This window comes from Lissotriton helveticus, chromosome 2_1 (assembly GCF_964261635.1).
Source record: "Lissotriton helveticus chromosome 2_1, aLisHel1.1, whole genome shotgun sequence".
In the NCBI taxonomy this organism is placed as follows: domain Eukaryota; kingdom Metazoa; phylum Chordata; class Amphibia; order Caudata; family Salamandridae; genus Lissotriton; species Lissotriton helveticus.
This window is the reverse complement of record NC_136059.1, coordinates 539,609,742-539,634,625: the sequence shown is the minus strand read 5'-3', so window position 1 is coordinate 539,634,625 and position 24,884 is coordinate 539,609,742. Positions and strand designations below refer to the sequence as shown.

The window sequence follows — 24,884 nt, the reverse complement described above, 5'->3', positions numbered from 1 at the left end:
TTAACTCCCTCTTTCCATTTGTTCAAGTTGAAGTATCATTTTAGGAAGCTCCTGAAGACCTGGCTGTTAACCACAGTGTAATTATGTGCTCTTCAAGTTCAGTGAGTTATCTGGCCAGTGCCCATGCACTCTGGGGAAGCTGCTTGCTCTTTAAAATCAGATCATTCATTTGTTCATAAGAACCTATTATTTCTGCAACTATATAACACTTACCTTTCCGTATAGCCAATAGAGTGCAATCTGGACAACTTTCCACTTGAGGTCTAACCTACCACTGGAGCAGTGGGTACCAAGCAGATTTCACAGGTGTCTAGGAACCTGGTTGTTCGAATGCATGAAGTTCCTTGACCTGTGTGTCTCTTGGGAGGGATATTGTGGCAAACTTTCTGATGTAAAATGGCTGTATGTGCTATTTCCTCTAAACTAAGGCCGTCATTTCAGTTTGTTTAACTTAAATACATTCATTGGGTATACATTTCCTCTGTCTTGTGCAATATGATACCTCACACTCCTATGTGCCTGTACTGCAGCGTACCCACAGGTGATTAACTCTGGCATGCTCTTAGAAGCCTGAGCTTCCCGGTCTCTGTCTGTCTGTGGCTCTCTCTCTTTTGTTCATTTACTCCTGATTTCCCTAAATTCTGCAATATTTGGGATGATTTGGAACCTGATAGATATGTGAATGTTTTCCACCAGATTGACTCAATCTTGTTAAGAGCAAGATTCCACACAGGCTTCGTGCAGAAGAGATTGACTATGAAGCGTTCGATCACTTACATGAAAAACTGTATGACCCTCAAAGCCCCCATAACACCCACAAAAACAAAAAAAGCAGCCTTTGTCTGAAAAAGGGCAAGGTGTTATTTTATTTTTAATTAAAAAAATTAAGTTTCCCATTTGGAGGGATGTCAGGGGAGCAGACTATGGTCCACTGCCCAAAGCTGCAGAGGCACCTGACATGATTTCCAATTCCAAAGTTGCCCCATTGCTTAGCAGTATAATGCCAGAAAAGTGGTTAATGTATAAAAATAAAAAGATTACAACGCAGTCACAGAAGATCCAGGATTGGATCAAGGTTGCGGTAGCCAAGATGCTTGGGTGCATTTGAGTGTTCAGCTGCCTGTGGGCTGGGCTTAGTCATACTAGTGCCAAGGCAAGGGTCGACAGACCTGCCTTGTGCATAGACTGCTAGAACTGTACACAGTCGCGCTGTGACTGTTGTCTCACCGTTTCACTCTAGGCTGATGACCTGGTGTGCAAATTGGGTAACAGCCAGGTACATCAGTACTTTCAGTGTAACCAGGCAAATCAACTTGACAACTGTGAGCAACATACAAGACCGCATTATCATCACCGTAGGACCTCTACCAGTTTAGGGTGCTGCCCTTTGGATTAAAGAATTCACCAACCATCTTTGAAAGGCTAGTTAAACATTTGTTGAATGGCCTCAGAATGTTCTATGTTGTGCCTCCTTGATATTGCAGTGCTCAGGAATACATAGAAAGTGCATGTGGATCACTTGGTTCTTTTCTGTGGTGCCAGGGGCCAGCCTGACCATGAAGGCTACTGAGTGTCAAATTGGTCAGTCCTCTTTTGTGTACTTAGGGCTTCTGGTAGGAAGATTTGACGCCTGGAAGTGAAGGTCTAGTCAGTGCTAGACTGGGATATTCTCACTGCCAGACTCTGCTCAAAGCTTTTCCACGGGTTATTTTTGTGGCTAACAATGGAACTACAGTTGTGCCTGAACTCCTGAAATTAAAAAGCAACTGTGAGAAACTGCCATCTTTATTGCATGGTATGCCCCCACTTTTTGCTGAATGGCTGATGTACTTTGAGTGTGCCTTGGGTTCCTGCCAACCAGGTACCTGGGGCCCGTGTTCCTTCCCTAAAACTGTGTTAAAACCTAAACAGAAATTGGCATCTCTAGCCGTAGGTCAGCCCCTGGTAAATGGTACCCAGGGCACTGTGACCAGAGAAGACTCCTCATTGTGCCACCCTTAGGGGCCCTGTACCTTGACACTCACACACTGCCTTTGCAGGCTGAGTGACTTATTTATTTATTTATTCAGAGTTTTATATAGTGCGAACAAGATCTTTGCAGATATCAGAGCGCTTCACAGAAACAGGGGGTGATGGCAACAGGAGGGTGACTAAACATATTATTGAGTACAGTATAATAGTCAAAAGCATGATCGGATAGCAGTCATGGTGCAGAACTCAACAGAGAGTAGACAGGGCACACATCCCTGTGTGCCATGCCCACAAACCCACTGCCCTGGCATACCTCAGTCACCCCTCTAGCTGGGTGCCCTATGCCAGTGGTGTGGGCGCAGGTCCAGGAGCCCGGTACCCCTACAGTACCCAGGGCCATTCCTGGGCACTGTCAGTGCAGTGATGCCATTAAGAGTGTATGGTGCTGGGAGCTTGTCATTACGAACTCCACAGCACCATAATGGATACACTGAAGACTGACAAGTTTGATATCAAACTTCTCAGCACATTAAACCCACACTGATGCCAGTGTGGGATTTAATGTAAAATGCACTACAGAGGGCATCTTAGAGATGCCCCCTGAAACCTAACCTACAATCCAAATCTTGTCTGAGAGTCTGCCACACAGCAGACATGTTGCTGGACCCCTGGGTAGAGAGACCTCCGCTCTCCTGGGCCTGCAACAGTGCACATCCTGGGTGAGGTGCTTGGTCTCCTCCCCAGGATGGGCAGGGGGAAGCTTCAAAGGCATGCCGCCTTTGTGAGCTTCTCTAGGCCACTTGCTGTACTTAGGAACTGACCCCCATCGGTCTGACTCCCACTCTGGCGGGAAGACTGGCGGGGAAACCCTACATGAGGAAAGGGGGTGTACCAGCCTATGCCAACTCCACCCCTCAGGTGGCAGAGGTGAGGTGAAGCACAACTCCGGGCTCTGGCCAGCTTGAGGATGCGGAGCCTTGCTCAATCAGAGATAGGCTCCTGCCCCCCTTCCACAGGAGAGGAGCAGGATAGGGGGTGTACTCACCCCAGGACAGAGACCCATTGGTCCCTGCTCTTACCCTACCTGTAATGCCCCTAAATTTAGTACTTAGGGGCCCCCTAAACCTTCCTTCCTCACATCCCGATTTGAAAACAAGAAAGAAGTTCAAGAAGAACAAGACCTGCCGTGCAGATGCTAACAAGAGGACGACACCAACTGACTTGGCCCCAGCCCTACAGGCCTCTTGATCCTCGAAACTGCTCCTGCTAAATCCCGGCATCTCCTGCGGACAGCAACCTTGAAAACCCCGGAGGACCTGCCTTCCTTGACCCTCTTGGAGACTGGGACTCCCACGAGCAGTGGCTCTGCTCAAACAGCAATACTCTGCACCCGCCGAGCCCGGCCTGTGCCTGAGTGGACAAAGACCCAGAGGACGTCCCCCCCCCGGCGATTGTGACCTGAAATCCAGTGCCCAAGGACCCTCCGCGACGACACAGACGCATGCAGCCTCACAACCAGGGACCCCTACAACCGCGAACAGCAACGGGTAAGATTTCCCATCGTCAAAAGACACCCCTGCACCCAGCGCCCCACGGCCCCCTGTGCCCTACTCCATGGTGCCTACCTATCCTCCAAGATCCCAACTTACCCCTCGAAGTGTTGGTCGCGCCTGAAGAATCTCCATCCCCGAGTCTGCAGCCTTTGTTCCTCTTCCAAGACGCCCATTGAATAACATTGAGCGCCCGATGGCTCAAAAGCACCCTGCACCCAGCCACCAGAGTGCCCCTGGCAGTGCAACCTTTGTCCTAATCTACTTCCCCACTTGCCCTGAGCAAGTGACCAGGAGCCCAGCTCCCACAGCCGCGTGGCCTTCTTGCCAGCAGCCACCAACCGCAGTCCCCCTGCCTCTCATTGGATAACATCGGGCCTAACTACCTCTGCACCCAGCTGCGTCTGTGCCACTGAGGGTGTACTAAATGTACCTACCTGACCCTGGGAGACCCTTGAGACTCTGCCCAGAACCTTAACTCTGCCAGTCGAGTACTTACCCAGAAGCCGATAACTCATTTTCCTTCCATATGGTAACATTGACTGGTTTCACTTAAAAACTGTGGAGTTTTGAAACTTTAAAATATTAATCTAAAATCAGCTGAACAATGAATTCCGATTTACTTACCTGTTATCAGGAGGGAACTCTGTGCTGCATCTTTTAGCCCAGCACTGACCCTGAAAACTAATTTTAACCTTACTTACCAGTAACTTGAATTTCCTTCCATAGGAAGCGATTGTCTGCTTTTCACCAGAAAAGTTTCTAAGATGTCGATTTTCACAAACTGCAAATATTCCTTAAAAATTGCTTTTATGACTTCAATGCATTCTTTTAACTTTTTACAGGATATGCACCAGTGCTGGATCCAGGATCCAACACTGAGTAAGAAAAAGTAATGATAACACTACTTACCTGCTAAGTGAATTTCCTCCTACAGGATAACATTGGTGATTCTATGTGAAAGTTTCTAAGTATCAACTTTTGAAATACAATAATATTCCTTAAAAATCACTACTGTAACCAAAACGCTTTTACTTAACTGTTTACAGGAAATGTCCCAGGACTGAATCTAGGATCCTGTCCTGTGGTTAGAAAAGTAATCTACAAAGTAACTAATTGCATTCAACTAGAAATTCCCATTGAGCTCATTGTTGCTTGTTAGAAATTGTGTTGCCTATGCAACAACTGTAACTATTGTAATCAAAAAGTCTAATGCCTATTTGAAAAGTATTTAACTGAAGTAACTCATTCTGAGAAAGTATATTTTGATACCTTGTTGGTTTTAAAATAAAACCACTATATCTTTTGATACAAAACAATTGGCCTAGAGTTCAGTTCTTGAGTGTGCGAGACCATTTGCTGACTGTGTACAACAAATGCTTTACACTGACCTCTGATACTGCCTTACTGCTCCACCAAGCTACCACTTTAGAGAGTTAGGTTATATCTAACTTTAGCCTCTGCCTAACTTCTGGAGACTGCGGACTCTGTACACACTGTACCTTATTTTGGTACAGTATAAACAGAGCCACTTTCTTACAGCAACTTCAATGATGTTTTTGGTGCATGCACTATGCTGGTGCTGCTTTGTGCAGACACATTTTGGCACCATTGAAATGCGGAGCAAAAGTGGTTAAATGGTGTGCAAAAATGTTTGCATAGAGCTTGCAAGTCAGCTGACTACCAGGGAGAGCTGCTGCCAGATCAAAGTCAGTGTGATATGACATCAGCCACTCGCATAAAGGTATCGATAATAGAGACACTTAACACCAAAACTCCAGCTCCTCTCAGTACTTGAACAGTTATTTCCTTCCCTGTCTCCTCCCCTTTAGAAGAGCTCCTGGGCTACTTTGCCAACATAGACTCTGGACTGACTTTAGCACCTGTATTTTCTTTCCAGTCATCCATGTGCTTGCTTTTTAACTCCTCCTGCGCTGATTTTTCTTTTATCTTTATCGTTACTGTCCTTCACTTTTGGATTCCTTCCTTTTATTTCCCTCCTTTATTCTGTGTCCTTCCTCATCACTGTCCTTTGATTTGTCTCTTTTTCGTTTTGCTATGTCTTCATGCTCTCGGCTCATTTTCTCTCTTTACCTCCCAATCTTTTCCACTGCTCTAGTTCTCCCATCTCTGATTGCCCCTCCAGTTGCTATCTTTCCTTTTCCATTCTCCTCAGATCTGTCTTCCATCAATTCTGTTGTTGATGTACATATTTTCCTGTTTAAGTATTATTTGGGTTGTAGTGTTCATCTTGCTTATTTTTAGCTACTCATTCATGTGTAAAACCTTTTGCTTGAGCTTCATGCTGCACTTACCTTACAGCTTTGGGTAGCATAGCTCCATTGTGTATTGTGTTTATTGACCATCCTCATTTGTGATTTATTGCTTTGACTTGATCCTTGTTCTTCTGCCGCAATCAAGTTGGGTTCTTTAGCATAGGATACCAGAGCCTTTCCCTAGTGGAATTTCTTTACAGATTTAAACATTTTTAAATTCCTTACAAATTACCAGTTGTTTGTAGAATCACAATATCAAATTTTAAACAAAACTATGTGCATTGTTTTAAGCAGTAAAGCCTTATAAATATAATCTGGATGTTATTTTCTAAGCTTGTAACTTTATTTTTGTTTTATACAGGTAAATCAGGAAACCGAAGCAAGACAAATACTCGGCATGATTCTGAAATACTTTTATAATAGACTTGGTAAGTAAGTTTATTTTCAGATAACTGGGAGATTTAGTCGTAGAGAATTCTTGTTGACCATTTGTTCGTGCTCCGACTCGGTCTATAATCGTGTAGTATTTCTTACATTTTCAGCAGGTTCCTAAAACTACTGTTTAAAATGCTAAACGCACATTCAACCATGGAAGATGCAGTCTCGACATCCTAGCTTTACCATTGTGTATACTTCCACTCAGCCTATTACCAACAGTAGTAAAGCTACACTGCCTTTGCAAGCCAGTCATTCCCTTTCTGTATTCATTGTACATATTTTCTTGTCAGAGTGGCATATCTTGATACTTGCATTTTAATACACGGCAATGCGATCACATAAAAGACCAATGTGTAGACGGTGAATCCACGCCATAGTTATTCATAGAACTATCCCCGCGCAGCAAACGCTCAGAAAAAGCCATTGCTGAACTTTTGATCGTTTATTAAGATCCTTGTAGCTAGAGACAAACAAACATGTAGCGCGCACTAGAGTAATTTAACACCAAGGAGTTAAGAATTAGCATAACAGCATATGTAATGAATCTAATGAAATTACGGATGTTGATTTTATTATTATTTTTTGATTATTGTAGAAAATTATTTCCCTGATGAAGGCAGTAACAACTGCCGAAATGCATTGGATTTCACGAGAAATAAATGAAACAATGGATTAACAAACCAATTTTGAAAATGCATCACGTTTTATTCATTTGAACTTTGAATTTGAATTGAATCTTCAAGCTGGTTGCACAGCACGAATCGGTGCCCAGGGGGACAACTATACCCAACTAGGTATAGCTGCTACTTGTGGAAGTAGGATAGGGTACAGGTTGCACTGCCAGGGGCACTCGGGTGGCTGGGTGCAGGGTGCTTTTGAGCCGTCTGGCGCTCAATGTAATTCAATGAGGAACTTGAAATGGGAACAAAGGCTGCAGACTCTGGGACGAAGGATCTTCTGGAGAGACCAACACTTCGAGGGGTAAGTTGGGATCTTGGAGGATAGGTAGGCACCCAGGAGTTGGGCACAGGGGCCGTGGGGCGCCGGGTGCAGGGGTGTCTTTTGAGGTCGGGAAATCTTACCCCCTACTGGTCGTGGTTGGAGGGTCCTCTGTCCTGAGGCTGCAGGCGTCGTCTGGGTCGTTGAGGAGGGTCTTTGGGCACTGGACTTAGGGTCCCAGTCGCCGGGGGGACCTCCTCGTGGTCTTGGATCACTCGGGCACAGGCCGGGCTCGGCGGGTGCAGAGTGGGTTGGTCCGGAGCTTCCTGGCTGGCACCAGGGGTGTTGTTGCAGCAGAGCCTCTGCTGATGGGAGTCCCAGACTTTAAGAGGGTCAAGGCAGGCAGGTCCTCTGGGTGTCCCAAGGTTGCTGTCCGCAGGAGTCACCGGGATGAGGCAGGAGCAGGTTCCAGGATCGACAGGCCGGTAGGGCTGGGGCCAAGTCAGTTGTTGTCGTCCTGTTAGCAGCTGCACGGCGGGTCTTCTTCTTGATCTTCTTTTTTCTTTTCTTATCGGGATCTCCCAAGGGAAGGTTCAGGGAGACCCTAAATACTGAATTTAGGGGTGTTACAGATAAGGCAAGGACAGGGACCAATAGGTCCCTGTCCTGGGGTGGGTACACCCCCTAGCCTGATCCTCTCCTGTGGGAGGGGGAAGGAGCCTAGCTGTGATTGGGCAGGGCTCCCCATCTACAAGATGGCCGGAGCCCGGGGTCGTGCTTCACCAAGTCTCCCCCACCTGAGGCACAGGCTGGCAACCCCCCTTCCTGACGTGGTTCTTCCCACCAAAGTGGGGGTCAGGACTGGTGGTGGCCAGTTGCTGGGTACAGCAAATGGTCTGGAGAAGCTCACATATATATATGATATCAAACTTGTCAGTCTTCAGTGTAGCCATTATGGTGCTGCGGAGTTCGTAATGACAACTTCCCAGCACCATATACTCTTAATGGCATCACTGCACTTACAGTGCCCAGGAATGGACCTCGGTACTGTTGGGGCACAGGGTTCCTGTACCTGTGCCCACACCTCTGGTATAGGGCCCCCAGCTAGAGGGGTGATTGAAGTATGCCAGCGCAGTGGGTTCTGTGGGCATGGCACACAGGGATTTGTGCCATGTCGACTCTTTGTTTAGTTCTGTACTTAGGCACTCAGCCTGCAAAGGCAGTTTGTGGGTGCCAGGGTACAGGGCCCCTGAGGGTGGCACAATAGGGGCTGCAGCCCTCAGGGGTCTTCTCTGGTCACCATGCCCTGGGTACCTAGGGTACCATTTACTAGGGGCGGACAGGTGGCCAGAGATGCCAATTGGTTTTTTAGTTTCAACACAGTTTTAGGGAAGGAACACAGGCCCTGGGTACCTGGTTGGCAGGAACCCAGGGCACACTCAGTCAAAGTACATCAGCAGATCGGAAAAAAGTGGGGGCATACCAATGCAAGAAAGATGGCACTTTCTCACCCCCCCCCCCTTCCCAAATGAAAGGTGATGAGACTAACCTTGCCCTAGGGAGTCTTCATTGTCTAAGTGGAAGTCCATCTGCATTGGCAAGGGCAGTCCCTGGTCGGTGTTATACTTCAAAGTCCATACCCTGTAGGGAAATGGACCATCTCAATAGTGTGGGATTTTCCCCTTTCATCTGCATTAGCCATCTGAGAGGTCTGTGGTCAGTTTGAACAAGGAAGTGAGTTTCAAACAAGTAGGGCCTCAACTTCTTCAGGGACCAAACTACAGCAAAGGCCTCCCTCTCAATTGCACTCCAACGAGGCTCTCTGGGGAGTAGCCTCCTGCTTATAAAAGCAACAGGTTGGTCTTGGCCTTCCTCATTGATCTGGGAGAGGACTTCTCCTATCCCCAGCTCTGAGGCATCAGTCTGCACTATGAACTGCTTGGAGTAGTCTGGTGCTTTTAGAATGAGTGCTGAGCACATAGCTGCCAAGAGGCTTTTGACACCCTGAAAGAAGCAAACTGTCCAGTTTACTTTCTTGGGCATTTTATTGGATGTGAGTTCTGTGAGGGGAGTCCCAATGGACCCGTATCCCTTCACAAACTTCCTGTAGTACCCAGTCAAGCCAAGGAATGCCCTGACTTGGGTCTGGGTGGTTGGAGCTGCCCAGTCCATGATGCTCTGGATTTTGGGCTGTAAGAGTTGGACCTGGCCTCCACCAACAAGGTGGCCCAAGTACACCACAGTGCCCTGCCCGATCTGGCATTTTGATGCTTTGATAGTCAGTCCTGCAGATTGCAGGGCTTGTAGAACCTTCCCAATGTGGATCAGGTGAGCTTGCCAGGTGGAGCTGAAGACCGCAATATCATCAAGATAAGCTGCACTAAAAGACTCCAATCCAGTCAGGACTTGGTTCACCAACCTCTGGAAGGTGACAGGGGCATTCTTTAACTCAAAAGGCATTACAGTGAACTGATAGTGCTCATCAGGGGTGGAGAATGCTGTCTTTTCTTTGGCTCCTGGGGCCATGCCAATCTGCCAATACCCTGCAGTTAAGTCAAAGGTACTGAGGAATTTGGCTGCCCCTAGCTTGTCTATCGACTCATCTGCTCTTGGAATGGGGTGAGCATCTGTCTTGGTGACAGAGTTGAGCCCTCTATAGTCCACACAGAACCTCATCTCTCTCTTTCCACCCTGTTGATGAGGTTTGGGGACCAGAACCACTGGGCTAGCCCAGGGGCTCTCAGAGGGTTCATTACCCCTAGTTCCAGCATCTTGCTGACTTCAGCTCTGATGCTTTCCTGGACTTGGTCTGATTGTCGATAGATTTTGTTTTTGACACGGTTACTGTCACCAGTGTCCACATCATGGGTACACCAGCTGGTCAGACCAGGGGTCAAGGAAAAGATGCTAGCAAACTGTTGCAAGACTTGCTTGCAGTCAGTCTGCTGTTGGGGAGAGAGGTTGTCTGAAAAGACTACTCCATCCACTGACCCATCTTTTGGGCTGGGAGAGGTTCACTATCTGCTTCCTGTTCCTCATCAGTCACCATCAGCATGGTGAGGTCAGCCCTGTCATTGTAGAGTTTAAGACGGTTCACATGGATAACCCTTTTGGGTGTTCTGCTGGTGCCCAGGTCCACTAAGTAAGTGACCTCACTCTTTTTCCCCAGGATAGGGTAAGGGCCACTCCATCTGTCTTGGAGAGACCTTGTTGCCACTGGCTCCAAAACCCACACCTGTTGTCCAGGTTGAAATTCAACCATGGCAGCTTTTTGGTCATACCAGTGCTTCTGCAGCTCCTGGTTGACCTCAAGATTCTTGGATGCCTTTTCCATGTACTCAGCCATTCTGGACCATAGGCCATACACATAGTCCACAATGTCTTGTTTGGGTTCTTGGAGAGGCCCCTCCCAACCCTGTTTTACAAAACACAGTGGTCCCCTTACAGGGTGGCGAAACAGAAGCTCAAGGGGTGAAACCCCCACTCCTTTCTGAGGCACTTTCCTATAAGCGAAAAACAAGCATGGCAATAGGACATCCCATCTCCTTTTGAGTTTTTCAGGGAGTCCCATGATCATACCTTTCAATGTCTTGTTGAACCTTTCAACAAGACCATTGGTTTGTGGGTGGTATGGGGTAGTAAACTTGTACTGCACACCACACTCCTTCCTCATGTGTTTCAGGTAAGCAGACATGAAGTTGGAACCTCTGTCTGAAACCACCTCCTTAGGAAACCCTTCCCTGGTGAAGACACCCAGGAGAGCCTTGGCAACTGCAGGAGCTGTAGTCACCCTAAGGGGAATTGCTTCAGGGTACCTAGTAGCATGATCCACTACTACTGGATGGAATTTGTTCCCTGAAGCTGTGGGAGGTTTAAGTGGACCCACAATGTCCACACCTACCCTTTCAAAGGGTACCCCCACCACTGGCAGTGGTATCAGGGGGGGACTTTGGTTTGCCACATGTCTTGCCACTGGCCTGATAGGTAACACATGAGCTCACAAACTCCTTCACCTTTTGGTTCATCTGGGGCCAGTAGAAGTGGCTAACTAGCCTTTCCCAAGTTTTGGTCTGCCCTCGATGTCCAGCTAGGGGGATGTCATGAGCTAAAGTTAGGAGGAACTCCCTGTACTTCTGTGGCATTACCACCCTCCTGGTAGCTCCAGGATTGGGATTTCCTGCCTCAGTATACAGTAATCCCTCTTCCCAATAAGCTCTGTGTGCACCACTGACATCTCCCTCGGCTTCTGAAACAGCTTGCTGCCTCAGGCTTTCAAAAGTGGGGCAGTCTCGCTGTCCTTGGCACAGCTCTTCCCTAGTGAGTCCAACCTGGTAAGGCTCAAGCTCCATGGGCTCAGTTCCCTCTAGGGTTTCCAAGTCCTCTCCCTGGGGAGAGTGGTCCTGATAGGCTTTCTGGGTAGAAGCTGGTCCCCCAGTCTTCTTGCCTTTTCTCTGGGTTGGTTGGGCCATACTTTCAGGCATCCAAACAATAGGAGCTAAAGGGGGAAAAAGTGATCAGGCGGCCCCCCCACTAAGCGTATTACCAATCAACAGTGGGCCTGATCACCAGTCGTTACACCCAACTTTAAATATCCAGCACTAGAGAGGGGTTACCATAAACTTTATAACTCCCTTCCGGACCTAACTACATCCCTAGGCTGTGGTGTATCCGAATTCTAAAATGTTTATACCATCATAATCCACCCAATGTGTGAAAGTGGGAAAGGAAAGGAGGCACCTCACGGTCATAACACCAAGGGGACTGCTAGCTGGTACTCGTCAGCAAGTCCACTTATCATCGGTTACCACCGTTCCTATTTAAAGAAACGTGTGTATGTGTTATTTAACAAAAACCTTAACCCATGAAACCAAGAGTAAAATTCAAAACCTACGTGTCGTAGTATGCTACTAACATGTATGCCTAATGGACCCCATAAGGATCTATACAGAAAATCCTCACAATTAAAACTTGGTGAAGCTACCTAGCTAAAACTACCTTTATTTGGTGCTGCTAGCTTCCCAAATTAAAAATGGTTCCAATCAAACCATAATCAATTACGCCGACATGTTTCGTTGCCCATGAAGAATTTCAGGCAACTTCTTCAGGGCTGCTGGGGTTCCAAATCAAACTCTCATGGTCGGTTCACATCAAACCATCTGGTTGCATCCATTATATTTACCTGCAACCATGCATGGCAGGGGTGGGAAAACTGTTATGCGTCAATGGATCGCATTTCCCCACAGTGAATGCTCAAAGGTCCTGTCACCGCTACCGGTTGTGTCCGGTCTGTGATTCAATGGCACTCAATTTGATTTCAGGCTCCAACCCTACTTGCTCGCCCTGCTTTTTGCTCTGTGCTCTGGTTTGCACACACACACCAGTCTAGGGATACCCAGCATGGCTGCATGGGTTACTTGCTCAACCACAGTCCAGGCTGAGGTTTCCAGGTCATTTCCAAGCAGAGTCAGCTGGCAATTGTGAAGAGACCACTACCAGTTTCAGGCCAGTAACCTCCCCCCAACCTAATGTCACCATGGCCTTAGGGCATTGGTGACTGGGTAAGTTTTCCAAATCAAGTATTGCTCTGTGGAAACCAGCATTTCCGTCACCATAGTGATGCTGGCACATGTATCCCTCAGGTCTTCTACTCTAGTTCCATTAATGGAGGGGTATTGCAAATATTTTTTACAGTTTGGCGGCCAACCAGCTACAGTGGCAAACTCCATTTCCCAAAAGGAGACTAGACTAGCTTGAGTGTATTCCCAGATTTGCTCTGGCACTCCTCTGATCCCTTCTGTAGATTCACTGTCCCTGGAGTAGCGGTACTGGGTGTCTTAGGGGCTTTATTGTAGGGGCAGTTCTTGTCTACAGTTAAATGTCCCAACTTATTACAGTTGTTACAATAGGCCTTGTTAGGATCAAAGTTCTTCCCCCCTATAGGGCTGAGGCACATAGGGAGTAGTTTGGGACCCACACGCCTGTACAGGTCTTTGGGGCCCTTTGGAAGACTCAGACTTTTTATCTTGGGGGTTCTCACCACCTTCCCCCTGGGGAGGTTTTGAAACCGCCTTCTTTTGGTCACCCCCAGCGGCTGTCCTTGTCACCCTAGTCTTGACCCAGTGGTCTGCCTTCTTTCCCATTATTGGGGAGAAATTAGACCTAGGTCTACCAAATGCTGATGCAACTTTTCATTTGTGCAATTACTCAAAATGTGTTCCTTCATAAACAAATTATAAAGACCAGTAAAGTTATGCACATTGTGTCCAGTTAACCAACCATCCAGTGTCTTTACTGAGTAGTCTACAAAATCTATCCAGGATTGGGTTTGGGTTTTCTGAGCCCCCCTGAACCTAATTCTGTACTCCTCAGTAGTGAGTCCAAACCCCTCACTCAGAGTTTTCTTCATGAGGTCATAAGACCCTGCATCTGGCCCAGAGAGGGTCAGAAGCCTGTCTCTGCAGTTACCAGAGAACAGTTCCTACATGAGTGCCCCCCAGAGAGGTTTCTTTAGTCTTCTGATATCACAAGCCCTCTCAAAGGCTGTTAACCACTTGGTGATATCATCACCTTCCTCAAATTTAGGGACAATCCCTTTGGGGATTTTAGGATCATAAGATTGCTATTTATCCTTATTATTGGTATTGCTGCCACCAGAGATGGGGGCTAAGCCCATCTCTTACCTTTTTTTTTCCAGAGCCATGAGTCTGGACTCTAGATCTAGTCTCTTGGCCAACTTGGCTAACAAGTTGTCCTCTTCACTGGGACTAGTCCCCATGTTTTCTCTGGGCCCTGGCACACCTGTGTAGGTCCTAGGGTCCCAGAGTGTGATTCTTGGAGTTAAGGGTACAGGGCCCATCCTCTCCCTAGAGATGATGGGGAGGGGCGGGGGGAGGGAGTCTCCTCCTCCTCTAGCACCCCTTCTTCCTCTGACCGGTCATCACCCTGATCAGAGGGGTGGCCTTTAGCATCCTCAGCCAAGAGCTACTGGAGCCCTACTTTGGTTGGATGCAGGCCCACTGGTATATTTTTTCAATTTGCATAAGGACCTTACTTCTCTAAAATTTAAGTGTAAGTAAGGTGTGAGGTCGAGCAGCTTCACCAGGTCCTGGGCAATATTATCCTCCCTAATAGTTGGGGGTGGTCGAGACATTCTAACCTGATAGTTCTAACCCTCTACCCTGACTATAGTGAGTTTTATTTTTCTAAAATTCTAATGGGACTTGAACAAAGCCCTACCAGTCTTTAAGTATTTTGGAAAAAACAATTTCAGAATTCTAAAGGCAATTTATGAGTTCTGTCGTGTGATCAGATGGTAACCAAGTAGTCCAACAAATGCAAGTTTGTATCTCACCGCTGTCACCAATGTGAGAAAGTGGCTCTATGTATACAGGACCAGAATGAGGTACAGTGTTGTTGGACAGGCCCCATGAAGGGCTCGCTCCCTCCCCGCATGACAGGGCCCTGGTACCGGCCTTCCAGGTACTACCCGCAGAAGCAACCCCCAACCCGTCCCTCATGGGACGTCTGCTCCCGGGAATCCCTGTGTCCCTGGCCTGGGCCACCGTCAGCACCCTTGCCCGGACCAGCCGCCATCTTAGACACTGCGCCACGAGGCCGCGTGGCCTCAGCTCGACCCCAACCCCGGGCCTGGCCAGGTCCCGACATCCCGGCACCACCATCCACCCCGGAGGTGAACGGACCACTTGGCAGGTCAATGGGAGTAAGAAGTGTCGATGGCTCTCTCCCGCCAGGTGCCGATCACCCCCAGCCTCCCCGGGCGCTGGCTCCACCCCCCTGCTGGGTGTCTGGACTCCCTCATCCCGGACCTCCCGACCTCCAAGAGCGAGGGTCCGGACATCAAAGAGCGCCAGACCTATAACTGAGGCAGCCCCAGAACAGGAAGGCAGTTGTATCCTGGAGTCGAGAGACACTGCGACGAACTCATCCTTGTCGGACTGCTGGCGCTGCCGCAGCCCTGCCTTGTGAACTATTGTCCTGCCTGCTGGCGCTGCCGCGGCCTTCTGCAACCTTCATCCTCGTGGGCCCTGCTGGCGCTGCCGCGGCCCGTTGTAACCTTCCTCCTCGTGGGACCTGCTGGCGCTGCCGCGGCCCGTTGTAACCTTCATCCTCGTGGGACCTGCTGGCGCTGCCGCGGCCCGTTGTAACCGTCATCCTCGTTGGGACCTGCTGGCGCTGCCGCGGCCCGTTACCACCTACGACCTCTTCGGGACCTGCTGGCGCTGCCGCGGTCTGACCCGTCCGAACACCGAGCTCGAGGATTGTGAGCTACCACCGTTTCCCCTCCGTACCTGCGGGTACCAAGACTGTCCCGCTACCCCTTTCCCTAATAGAGATTAGAATTGAGAGGATCATCGTGTCCTGATCTCATTGTATCGTACTACCTTACTTCCAGAACTGCCTATAAAAGGTGTTAATCTGATCTTCGTGCGGTGTCCATCTGTGGGGGGGGGGAAGTTACTTGTCTGTACGATCGCTGGAGACGGCCCTCACCGGAGGCCTCTCCCTTTGTGCTCGGCCGACCCTCCAGGTCCCCGTCTAACATTGGTGGCCAGCGGCGCGATCCGAACCAACGCGTACCGTACAGATAGTAACTCACCCTACGACTAAACCACAATGACGACCAAAGAGAGCGGATCTGCAGAGAAGTTCCAGATGGAAAAGCTGGAAGAATACAGCCACCGAGAGCTAAAACAATTTTGCATGGACTTAGGCATTGCTACCACCGGGCTAAGCACAAAAGAAGACTTCAAGAACGCCCTAGAGGCCTGGACAGAGACGAATACCGCCACACCCCGGGACCTCGAAGCCCCGGAAATCCCCACCACCCTGACGGAAGAACGGAGAACAGGTCCCTCCCGAGAAGAGATCCAGGAGCGGGAAAAAAACAGACTACACGAGTTAGACTTGGCACGGCTCAAATTAGACGGAGAATTGAAGCTGGCGGAACAAAAAATAAACTTAGAACACTTACGGCTCAGAGAAGAGCGAGAGGAAAAACAGAGACAGAGGGATCTCGAAGAAAAAAGACTGGCATACGAACACGAGTGCAAACTAGCAGAGATAGAAATACGCAAACTGAACAAAAACCTAGGGGTGCCCGAGCCACCGTGCTCCCCGGGTACTACCGAACAGAAGGTCCACATCCCCAAGGATGTGGTTCGAGAATACCACCGGAACGACGACATACAGCAGTGGTTCAAGGCCTACGAGATCGCCATGACGGCCCACCGGATCGCTCGAAGTGACTGGGGAGCCGGGCTATGGGGAAGATTCGTCAATGAGGGCCGTGATGCCCTGCTGCAGCTTCCGGACCATCAAATGACGTCCTATGACCACATGAAGGCCGCCCTCCTCAGTCGATATGGGCTTACGCCCGAAATGTACCGCCAGAGGTTCCGCAACTGCACCCGGATCCCAGGTACAACTTGGTTGGAATACGTAAACTATTTCAGCCGAGCCTTCGAGGGGTGGATCAAGGGTAACAACGTAACCACCTACGAACAACTCTTCAATCTCATTGTGTGGGAGCACCTCTCCAACAACTGTTTCGTCGAGCTCAGGCAGCACCTCCTCGACAGCAAATTGACTGAACCACGGCAGCTCGCCACCGAGGCGGACCGATGGGAGAGCACCCGAGTGGCCCGGGGTGGGCCGAATGAGCAGAACAGAACCAACCAAGGTCATCATCGTCCCCGAGGAGGAGGAGGACCGGGCCGGGGCAGAGACGCTGTCCCGGTCACTCCCGCTAACACCACCCCGCCCCCAGCCGGCCGGGGAAACCCCCCGATGCGCCCGGGGTTCCGAGCCAACGTTGCGTGTCACCGATGCCAGCGAGTCGGCCACTATGCCAGTGACCCGACCTGCCCGAAGAACCCGGCTCCCGGGCCCCGCCAGGTGGCGGCCGCCGCCCTAGGAGAAGAACAAGTCTCCGAAGACACTGAAGCATACGAGTCGGAGCAGTTCGAGTGGGAACCTGCCGCCATGACCCTGGCCTGCCTAGGGGGAAGAGACATGGTCCCGCGGACTCCCCTGCCAGCCAACACTCGGAAGTACAGCCAATGGGTGAGCATAAATGGGCGCAAGGCCGAAGCCCTGCGTGACACCGGGGCCAGTGTGACGGCCGTCCGCTGTCACCTGGTGACCCCAGAACAAATCCTGCCAAACGTTCTTTGCCCCGTCCGATCGGCAGACAATTCGGAGAGCCTGTGTCGGATGGCCTGCGTCCCCTTCGAATGGGGAGGAGTGTCCGGCATGCTAAAAGTAACTGTCCGCGACGATGCCCCCGTGGACTGCCTCCTGGGGAACGATCTCGAGAGCTCCCCGTGGGCAGCTGTTGAAAGAAGAGAGCATCTGGGGATGTTGGGTCTCCCGGACTGGGTGTGCGTGACCACCCGGTCCATGGCCACCCGCACCATCCCTAGACTGGAAGAACCCGAATGGTCAGCACCTCCTCCCCCGATCGCTCCAGAAGAAGACTCCACCCATACCGACCACCCGGAACCAACCCCAGAGGGGTCCGCACAGCCCCCCGAACTTCCCGACCTGGCTCAGTGGCGTCAAGAAGGGGGGCCCACCCAAGAACAATTCCGGCAGGAGCAAAAGACCTGTCCCTCCCTCGAGGGACTGCGACAGCAAGCGCTCGCCCAGGGCCAAGGAGACACCACCGGGGCCCACTGGGTTTATTGGGACAATGATCTCTTGTACAGCGAGCAAAGAATCGCAGAGCTGGGGGCCGGTCGAGTGCTGGTGGTGCCCCTCCACTTCAGAGACTTCCTGTTGAACTTGGCCCATGATGTCCCCCTGGCTGGGCACCTGGGGCAAGACAAAACCTACCACCGCCTGGTGACTCACTTTTTCTGGCCCAAAATGAGAAATGACGTCTCCAACCACTGCCGGTCCTGCCCGACCTGCCAGGCCAGCGGGAAGAGCGGCCGCAAACTCAAGGCACCCCTACAACCATTCCCCGTGGTGACCACCCCGTTCGAAAGGGTGGGAATAGACATTGTAGGGCCCCTGGACCCCCGAACAGCACAAGGGCATCGCTTCATCCTGGTCCTGGTGGACCACGCCACCCGCTATCCTGAGGCGGTTCCCCTTCGTACTATAACAGCCCCAGTAGTGGGTCGAGCCTTAATGGGGATCTTATCTCGAGTGGGCTTCCCCCGGGAAGTCGTCAGCGACAGGGGTACGAACTTTATTTCAAAGTATATGAAATCCTTATGGCAACAGTGCGGAGTCACCTACCGATTCACAACCCCCTATCACCCGCAAGGAAACGGACTGGTCGAGCGATTCAACCGCACTCTCAAGGGGATGATCATGGGGCTGGAAGAACCCCTACGCCGCCAGTGGGACGTGCTACTACCGTGCCTCCTCTTCGCCTACCGAGAAGTCCCCCAGAAGTCCCTCGGCTTCAGCCCCTTCGAACTCCTGTACGGACACCCCGTTCGCGGGCCTCTCAGCCTAGTGAAGGAGGAATGGGAAATGGCCCCCCTAAAAACCCCTCCAGACGTCTGCAAGTACCTCCTGACCCTCCGCAATCAGACCCGGCAATTCAGGGAGATCGCCAAAGCCAATCTTGAGGCCAGTCAAGAGGACATGAAGAAGTGGTACGATCAACATGCCTCCTCCATCGAGTTTGAACCGGGTCAGCAGGTATGGGTGATGTCCCCCATCGAACCGTGTGCCTTGCAGGACAAATGGACCGGGCCCTTCAAGGTGGTCGAGCGCAAGGGTCCCGTCACCTATCTCATCGACCTGGAGTCCCCCCTGAACCCCCTCCGGGTTCTCCACGCCAACAGACTCAAACCACACTTCGCGCGCTCAGAGCTCAGCCTGCTGATGGCTACCGACAGTGGCGCAGAAGGAGACTCCGAGCCCCTCCCTGACCTACTGAGGACCCGTGAAAGAGATGGTTCGGTGGACGGGGTCCGACTCTCCGAGGCCCTGACCCCAGAGCAGCGTCAAGATTGTCGGGCCCTCCTGCTGCCGTTCGCAAACCTGTTCTCCCTCGCACCCGGAGTCACCTCCTGGTGCCTGCACGACGTGGACACTGGGGACAGTCCTCCTGTCCGACACCGGGCGTACCGAGTACCGGATCGGGTACGTACATGCATCCAAGAAGAAGTCTCCAAGATGCTCGCCCTCGGGGTCATCGAACCTTCGGACAGTCCCTGGGCCAGCCCGGTCGTCCTGGTCCCCAAGGCCGCGGCCCCGGGCACCACACCTGAGCTCCGATTCTGCATCGACTATCGGGGTCTGAACGCGGTCACCCGAACCGACGCTCACCCTATCCCCCGAGCAGATGAACTAGTCGACCGCATGGGGGCAGCCCGCTACCTAAGCATCTTCGACCTGACAGCGGGCTACTGGCAGATCGGCCTCACCCCCAGGGCCCAAGAACGCTCCGCTTTCTCCACCCCGGATGGGCACTACCATTTCAGAGTAATGCCATTCGGCATGAAAAACGCTCCAGCCACTTTTCAAAGACTGGTGAACCAGGTATTGGCGGGCCTCGAAGAATTCAGCGCCGCCTACCTGGACGACATCGCGGTATACAGCCGCCACTGGTCAGACCACCTCCGCCACCTCCAAGAGGTCCTGCAGGCCCTCCAACAGGCCGGCCTCACAATAAAGGCCAGCAAGTGCCAAATCGGCCAGGGGTCCGTGACCTACCTCGGACACCAAGTGGGGAGCGGTCTGGTGGCCCCCCTCCAACTCAAGGTAGCTGCCATTCAGTCCTGGCAACCCCCCGAAACACAAACCGAGGTCCGAGCCTTCATGGGGCTCACCGGATACTACCGGCGGTTCGTGAAGGACTATGGCAGCATTGTGGGGCCCCTCACAGAACTCACATCTAAGAACCACCCAAAAAGAGTCAACTGGACTCCCGACTGTCAAGCGGCCTTCGAGAAGCTGAAGGCCGCCATGTGCACCGCTCCTGTGCTCCAGGCCCCCGACTACAGCCGCGAGTTCATCGTTCAGACCGATGCCTCCGACCATGGTATTGGGGCCGTCCTCTCCCAACTGAACCCCGAGGGAGTCGACCAACCAGTGGCCTTCATCAGCAGACGCCTACTGCCCCGAGAACAGCGCTGGAGCACCATTGAGCGAGAGGCATTCGCAGTGGTATGGGCCCTCAAGAAGCTCCGGCCTTACCTCTTCGGAACCCACTTCCGGGTACAAACAGATCGGCCCCTGCAATGGCTCATGCAAATGCGGGGGGAGAATCCCAAACTATTGCGGTGGTCCATCTCCCTGCAGGGGATGGACTTCACGGTAGAGCATCGCCCTGGTCAAGACCACGCCAACGCGGACGGCCTGTCCCGCTTTTTCCGCCTCGACGAGGAAAGTCCCCAAGAGGATGGGTGACTCTCCCCGCCTTCAGCTGGGGGGGACGCATGTTGGACAGGCCCCATGAAGGGCTCGCTCCCTCCCCGCATGACAGGGCCCTGGTACCGGCCTTCCAGGTACTACCCGCAGAAGCAACCCCCAACCCGTCCCCCATGGGACTTCTGCTCCCGGGAATCCCTGTGTCCCTGGCCTGGGCCACCGTCAGCACCCTTGCCCGGACCAGCCGCCATCTTAGACACTGCGCCACGAGGCCGCGTGGCCTCAGCTCGACCCCAACCCCGGGCCTGGCCAGGTCCCGACATCCCGGCACCACCATCCACCCCGGAGGTGAACGGACCACTTGGCAGGTCAATGGGAGTAAGAAGTGTCGATGGCTCTCTCCCGCCAGGTGCCGATCACCCCCAGCCTCCCCGGGCGCTGGCTCCACCCCCCTGCTGGGTGTCTGGACTCCCTCATCCCGGACCTCCCGACCTCCAAGAGCGAGGGTCCGGACATCAAAGAGCGCCAGACCTATAACTGAGGCAGCCCCAGAACAGGAAGGCAGTTGTATTCTGGAGTCGAGAGACACCGCGACGAACTCATCCTTGTCGGACTGCTGGCGCTGCCGCAGCCCTGCCTTGTGAACTATTGTCCTGCCTGCTGGGGCTGCCGCGGCCTTCTGCAACCTTCCTCCTCGTGGGCCCTGCTGGCGCTGCCGCGGCCCGTTGTAACCTTCCTCCTCGTGGGACCTGCTGGCGCTGCCGCGGCCCGTTGTAACCTTCATCCTCGTGGGACCTGCTGGCGCTGCCGCGGCCCGTTGTAACCGTCATCCTCGTTGGGACCTGCTGGCGCTGCCGCGGCCCGTTACCACCTACGACCTCTTCGGGACCTGCTGGCGCTGCCGCGGTCTGACCCGTCCGAACACCGAGCTCGAGGATTGTGAGCTACCACCGTTTCCCCTCCGTACCTGCGGGTACCAAGACTGTCCCGCTACCCCTTTCCCTAATAGAGACTAGAATTGAGAGGATCATCGTGTCCTGATCTCATTGTATCGTACTACCTTACTTCCAGAACTGCCTATAAAAGGTGTTAATCTGATCTTCGTGTGGTGTCCATCTGTGGGGGGGGAAGTTACTTGTCTGTACGATCGCTGGAGACGGCCCTCACCGGAGGCCTCTCCCCTTGTGCTCGGCCGACCCTCCAGGTCCCCGTCTAACAAGTGTGTATAGAGTTCACAAACCCCAGAGGTATAACAGGTTAAAGTCAGGACTGACCTTACTCTCAAAAGTGGTAGCTTGGTCGAGCAGTAAAGCAGTACCAGAGGACAGTGTAAAGCACTTGTTGTACACACTCAGTCAGCAAAGGATTGCACACACTCAAAGACTGAACTCCAGGCCAATTGTTATTATATCAAAAGATTAGTGGTTTTATTTTTAGAACAAACAGCCATAAAAATATACTTTTCTCAATATGAGTACTCTCATGTAATTACTTTGCAAGGAAGCAATAAAGTTTGTTAACCCAATAGATACAGGGGTTGCAGAAGGCAACACAATTCTAGACACACTTTAGCATTGAGCTCAATGGGTTTTCAACATATAAGTACAGTTGATTACTATACAGATTTCTTTAGTAGTTCCAGGACTAGATCCTAGATTCAAACCTGGGGGCTAAACTGAAACCAATGTAGTAAAAACGTTTTAGTTACTGTAGTGAATTTTCGTGAATTAAAAGCTGTTGTTAAAAGTTCCCACTTAGAAACTTTTCAATGTAAATCTGACAATGTTATCCAACGGGAGAAAATTCAGGTTGCAGGTAAACTACGATCTCGTTACTTTTGTAATCCAGTACTGGGCTCCTAAGTCCAGCACTGGGGTTTCAACTTAAAACAGGTAGGTAATTGCGTTTCAGTATTTCGTATGATTTTTAAAGAATATTTGAAGTTTTCAAAAGTAGACCGAAGAAATTTCATAGAAAAGCAGACCATGTATTCCTATGGAGAAAATACAGATTACTAGTAAACCTGGTAAGGATTACTTTTGTGGTTCAGTACTGGGCTACAAGGTACAGTACTGGCTTCTCCCCTGAGCACAGGTGAGTACTTCAGAATTTGGGTGATTTTATATGAATATTTTTAGTTTCCAAAACTTTCCACTTAGAAGATTTATGGAGTCAAACCAGTCAATGTTATCCAATGGCAGGTAAGTGAGTTATCGGTTTCCAGGTGAGTAGTTGGCTGGTGAAGTTAGGGTTCTGGGCATAGACTCAGGGGTCCCCCAGGGTCAGGTAAGTACAGTTGGTTCACCCCCAGCGGCACGGGGGTGACCGGGTGCAGAGGTAGTTAGGCCCAATGTTATCCAATGAGGGAAAGGGGGCCTCCGGTTGGGGGCTGCTGGCTAGCAGGCCACGCGGCTGTGGGAGCCGGGCTCCTGGTCACTTGCTCAGGGCAAATGAGGAAGTAGGATAGGGTACAGGTTGCACTGCCAGGGGCACTCGGGTGGCTGGGTGCAGGGTGCTTTTGAGCCGTCGGGCGCTCAATGTTATTCAATGAGGAACTTGAAAAGGGGACAAAGGCTGCAGGCTCTGGGACGAAGGATCTTCTGGAGCTACCAACACTTCGAGGGGTAAGTTGGGATCTTGGAGGATAGGTAGGCACCCAGGAGTTGGGCACAGGGGGCCGTGGGGCGCCGGGTGCAAGGGTGTCTTTTGAGGTCGGGAAATCTTACCCCCTGCTGGTTGCGGTCGTAGGGGTCCTCTGTCCTGAGGCTGCAGGCATCGTCTGGGTAGTCGAGGAGGGTCTTTGGGCACTGGACTTTGGGTCCCAGTCGCTGGGCGGACGTCCTCGTGGTCCTGGATCTCTCAGGCACGGGCCGGGCTTGGTGGGTGCAGAGTGGGTTGGTCCGGAGCTTCCTGGCTGGCACCAGGGGTGTTGTTGCAGCAGAGCCTCTGCTGATGGGAGTCCCAGGCTTTAAGAGGGTCAACGCAGGCAGGTCCTCAGGGTGTCCCAAGGTTGCTGTCTGCAGGAGTCGCTGGCATTAGGCAGGAGCAGGTTCCAGGATCGACAGGCTGGTAGGGCTGGGGTCAAGTCAGTTGTTGTCGTCCTGTTAGCAGCTGCACGGCGGGTCTTCTTCTTGATCTTCTTTTCTTATCGAGATCTCCCAAAGGAAGGTTCAGGGAGCCCCTAAATACTGAATTGAGGGGTGTTACAAGTAGGGCAAGGACAGGGACCAATAGGTCCCTGTCCTGGGGTAGGTACACCCCTAGCCTGCTCCTCTCCTGTGGGAGGGGGCAGGAGCCTAGCTGGGATTGGGCAGGGCTCCCCATCTACAAGATGGCTGGAGCCCGGGGTCGTGCTTCACCTAGTCTCCCCCACCTGAGGGGTGGGGTTGGCACACCACCCTTCCTGACGTGGTTTTTCCCGCCAGTCTACCCGCCAGAGTGGGGATCAGGACTGGTGGGGGGCAGTTGCTGGGTACAGCAAATGGTCTGGAGAAGCTCACAGAGGCAGCATGTCTTTGAAGCTTCCACCTGCCCATCCAGGGGGAGGAGACCTAGCACTTCGCCCAGGATGGGCATTGTTGCAGGCCCAGGAGAGCGGGGGGCCTCTCCACCCATGGGTCCAGCAACATGTCTGCTGTGTGGCAGCCTCTGCAGCCACTCAGCCCAGATGTGGATTGTAGGTTAGGGTTTCAGGGGGCATCTCTAAGATGCCCTCTGGTGCATTTTACATTAAACCCCACACTGGCATCAGAGCGGGTTTAATGTGCTGAGAAGTTTGGTACCAAACATGTCAGTCTTCAGTGTAGCCATTATGGTGCTGTGGAGTTCGTAATGACAACCTCCCAGCACCATATACTCTTAATGGCATCACTGCATTTACAGTGCCCAGGAATGGTCCTGGGTACTGTAGGGGCACAGGGCTCCTGTACCTGTGCCCACACCTCTGGCATAGGGCACCCAGCTAGAGGGGTGACTGAAGTATGCCAGGGCAGTGGGTTTTGCTGGCATGGCACACAGGGATGTGTGCCATGTCGACTCTTTGTTTAGTTCTGTACTTGGGCACTCAGCTTGCAAAGGCAGTGTGTGGGTGCCAGGGTACAGGGCCCCTGAGGGTGGCACAATAGGGGCTGCAGCCCTCAGCGGTCTTCTCTGGTCACCTTGCCCTGGGTACCTAGGGTACCATTTACAGGTGGCCAGAGATGCCAATTGGGTTTTTAGTTTCAACACAGTTTTAGGGAAGGAACACAGGCCCTGGGTACCTGGTTGGCATGAACCCAGGGCACACTCAGTCAAAGTACATCATCAGTTTGGAAAAAAGTGGGGGCAAACCAATGCAAGAAAGGTGGCACTTTCTCAC

General features: G+C 51.7%; 1 protein-coding gene across 1 annotated transcript in view; it reads left to right on the top strand.

Moving 5' to 3' along the window:
- The window catches only part of TENT2 (terminal nucleotidyltransferase 2), a 583,214-nt gene that overhangs the window by 186,246 nt on the left and 372,084 nt on the right, over positions 1-24,884 (top strand). The window contains exon 7 of the mRNA XM_078677766.1: positions 6,159-6,225. Coding sequence (XP_078533892.1) covers positions 6,159-6,225 — 67 coding nt within the window. The remainder of the gene's footprint in view (positions 1-6,158; positions 6,226-24,884) is intronic.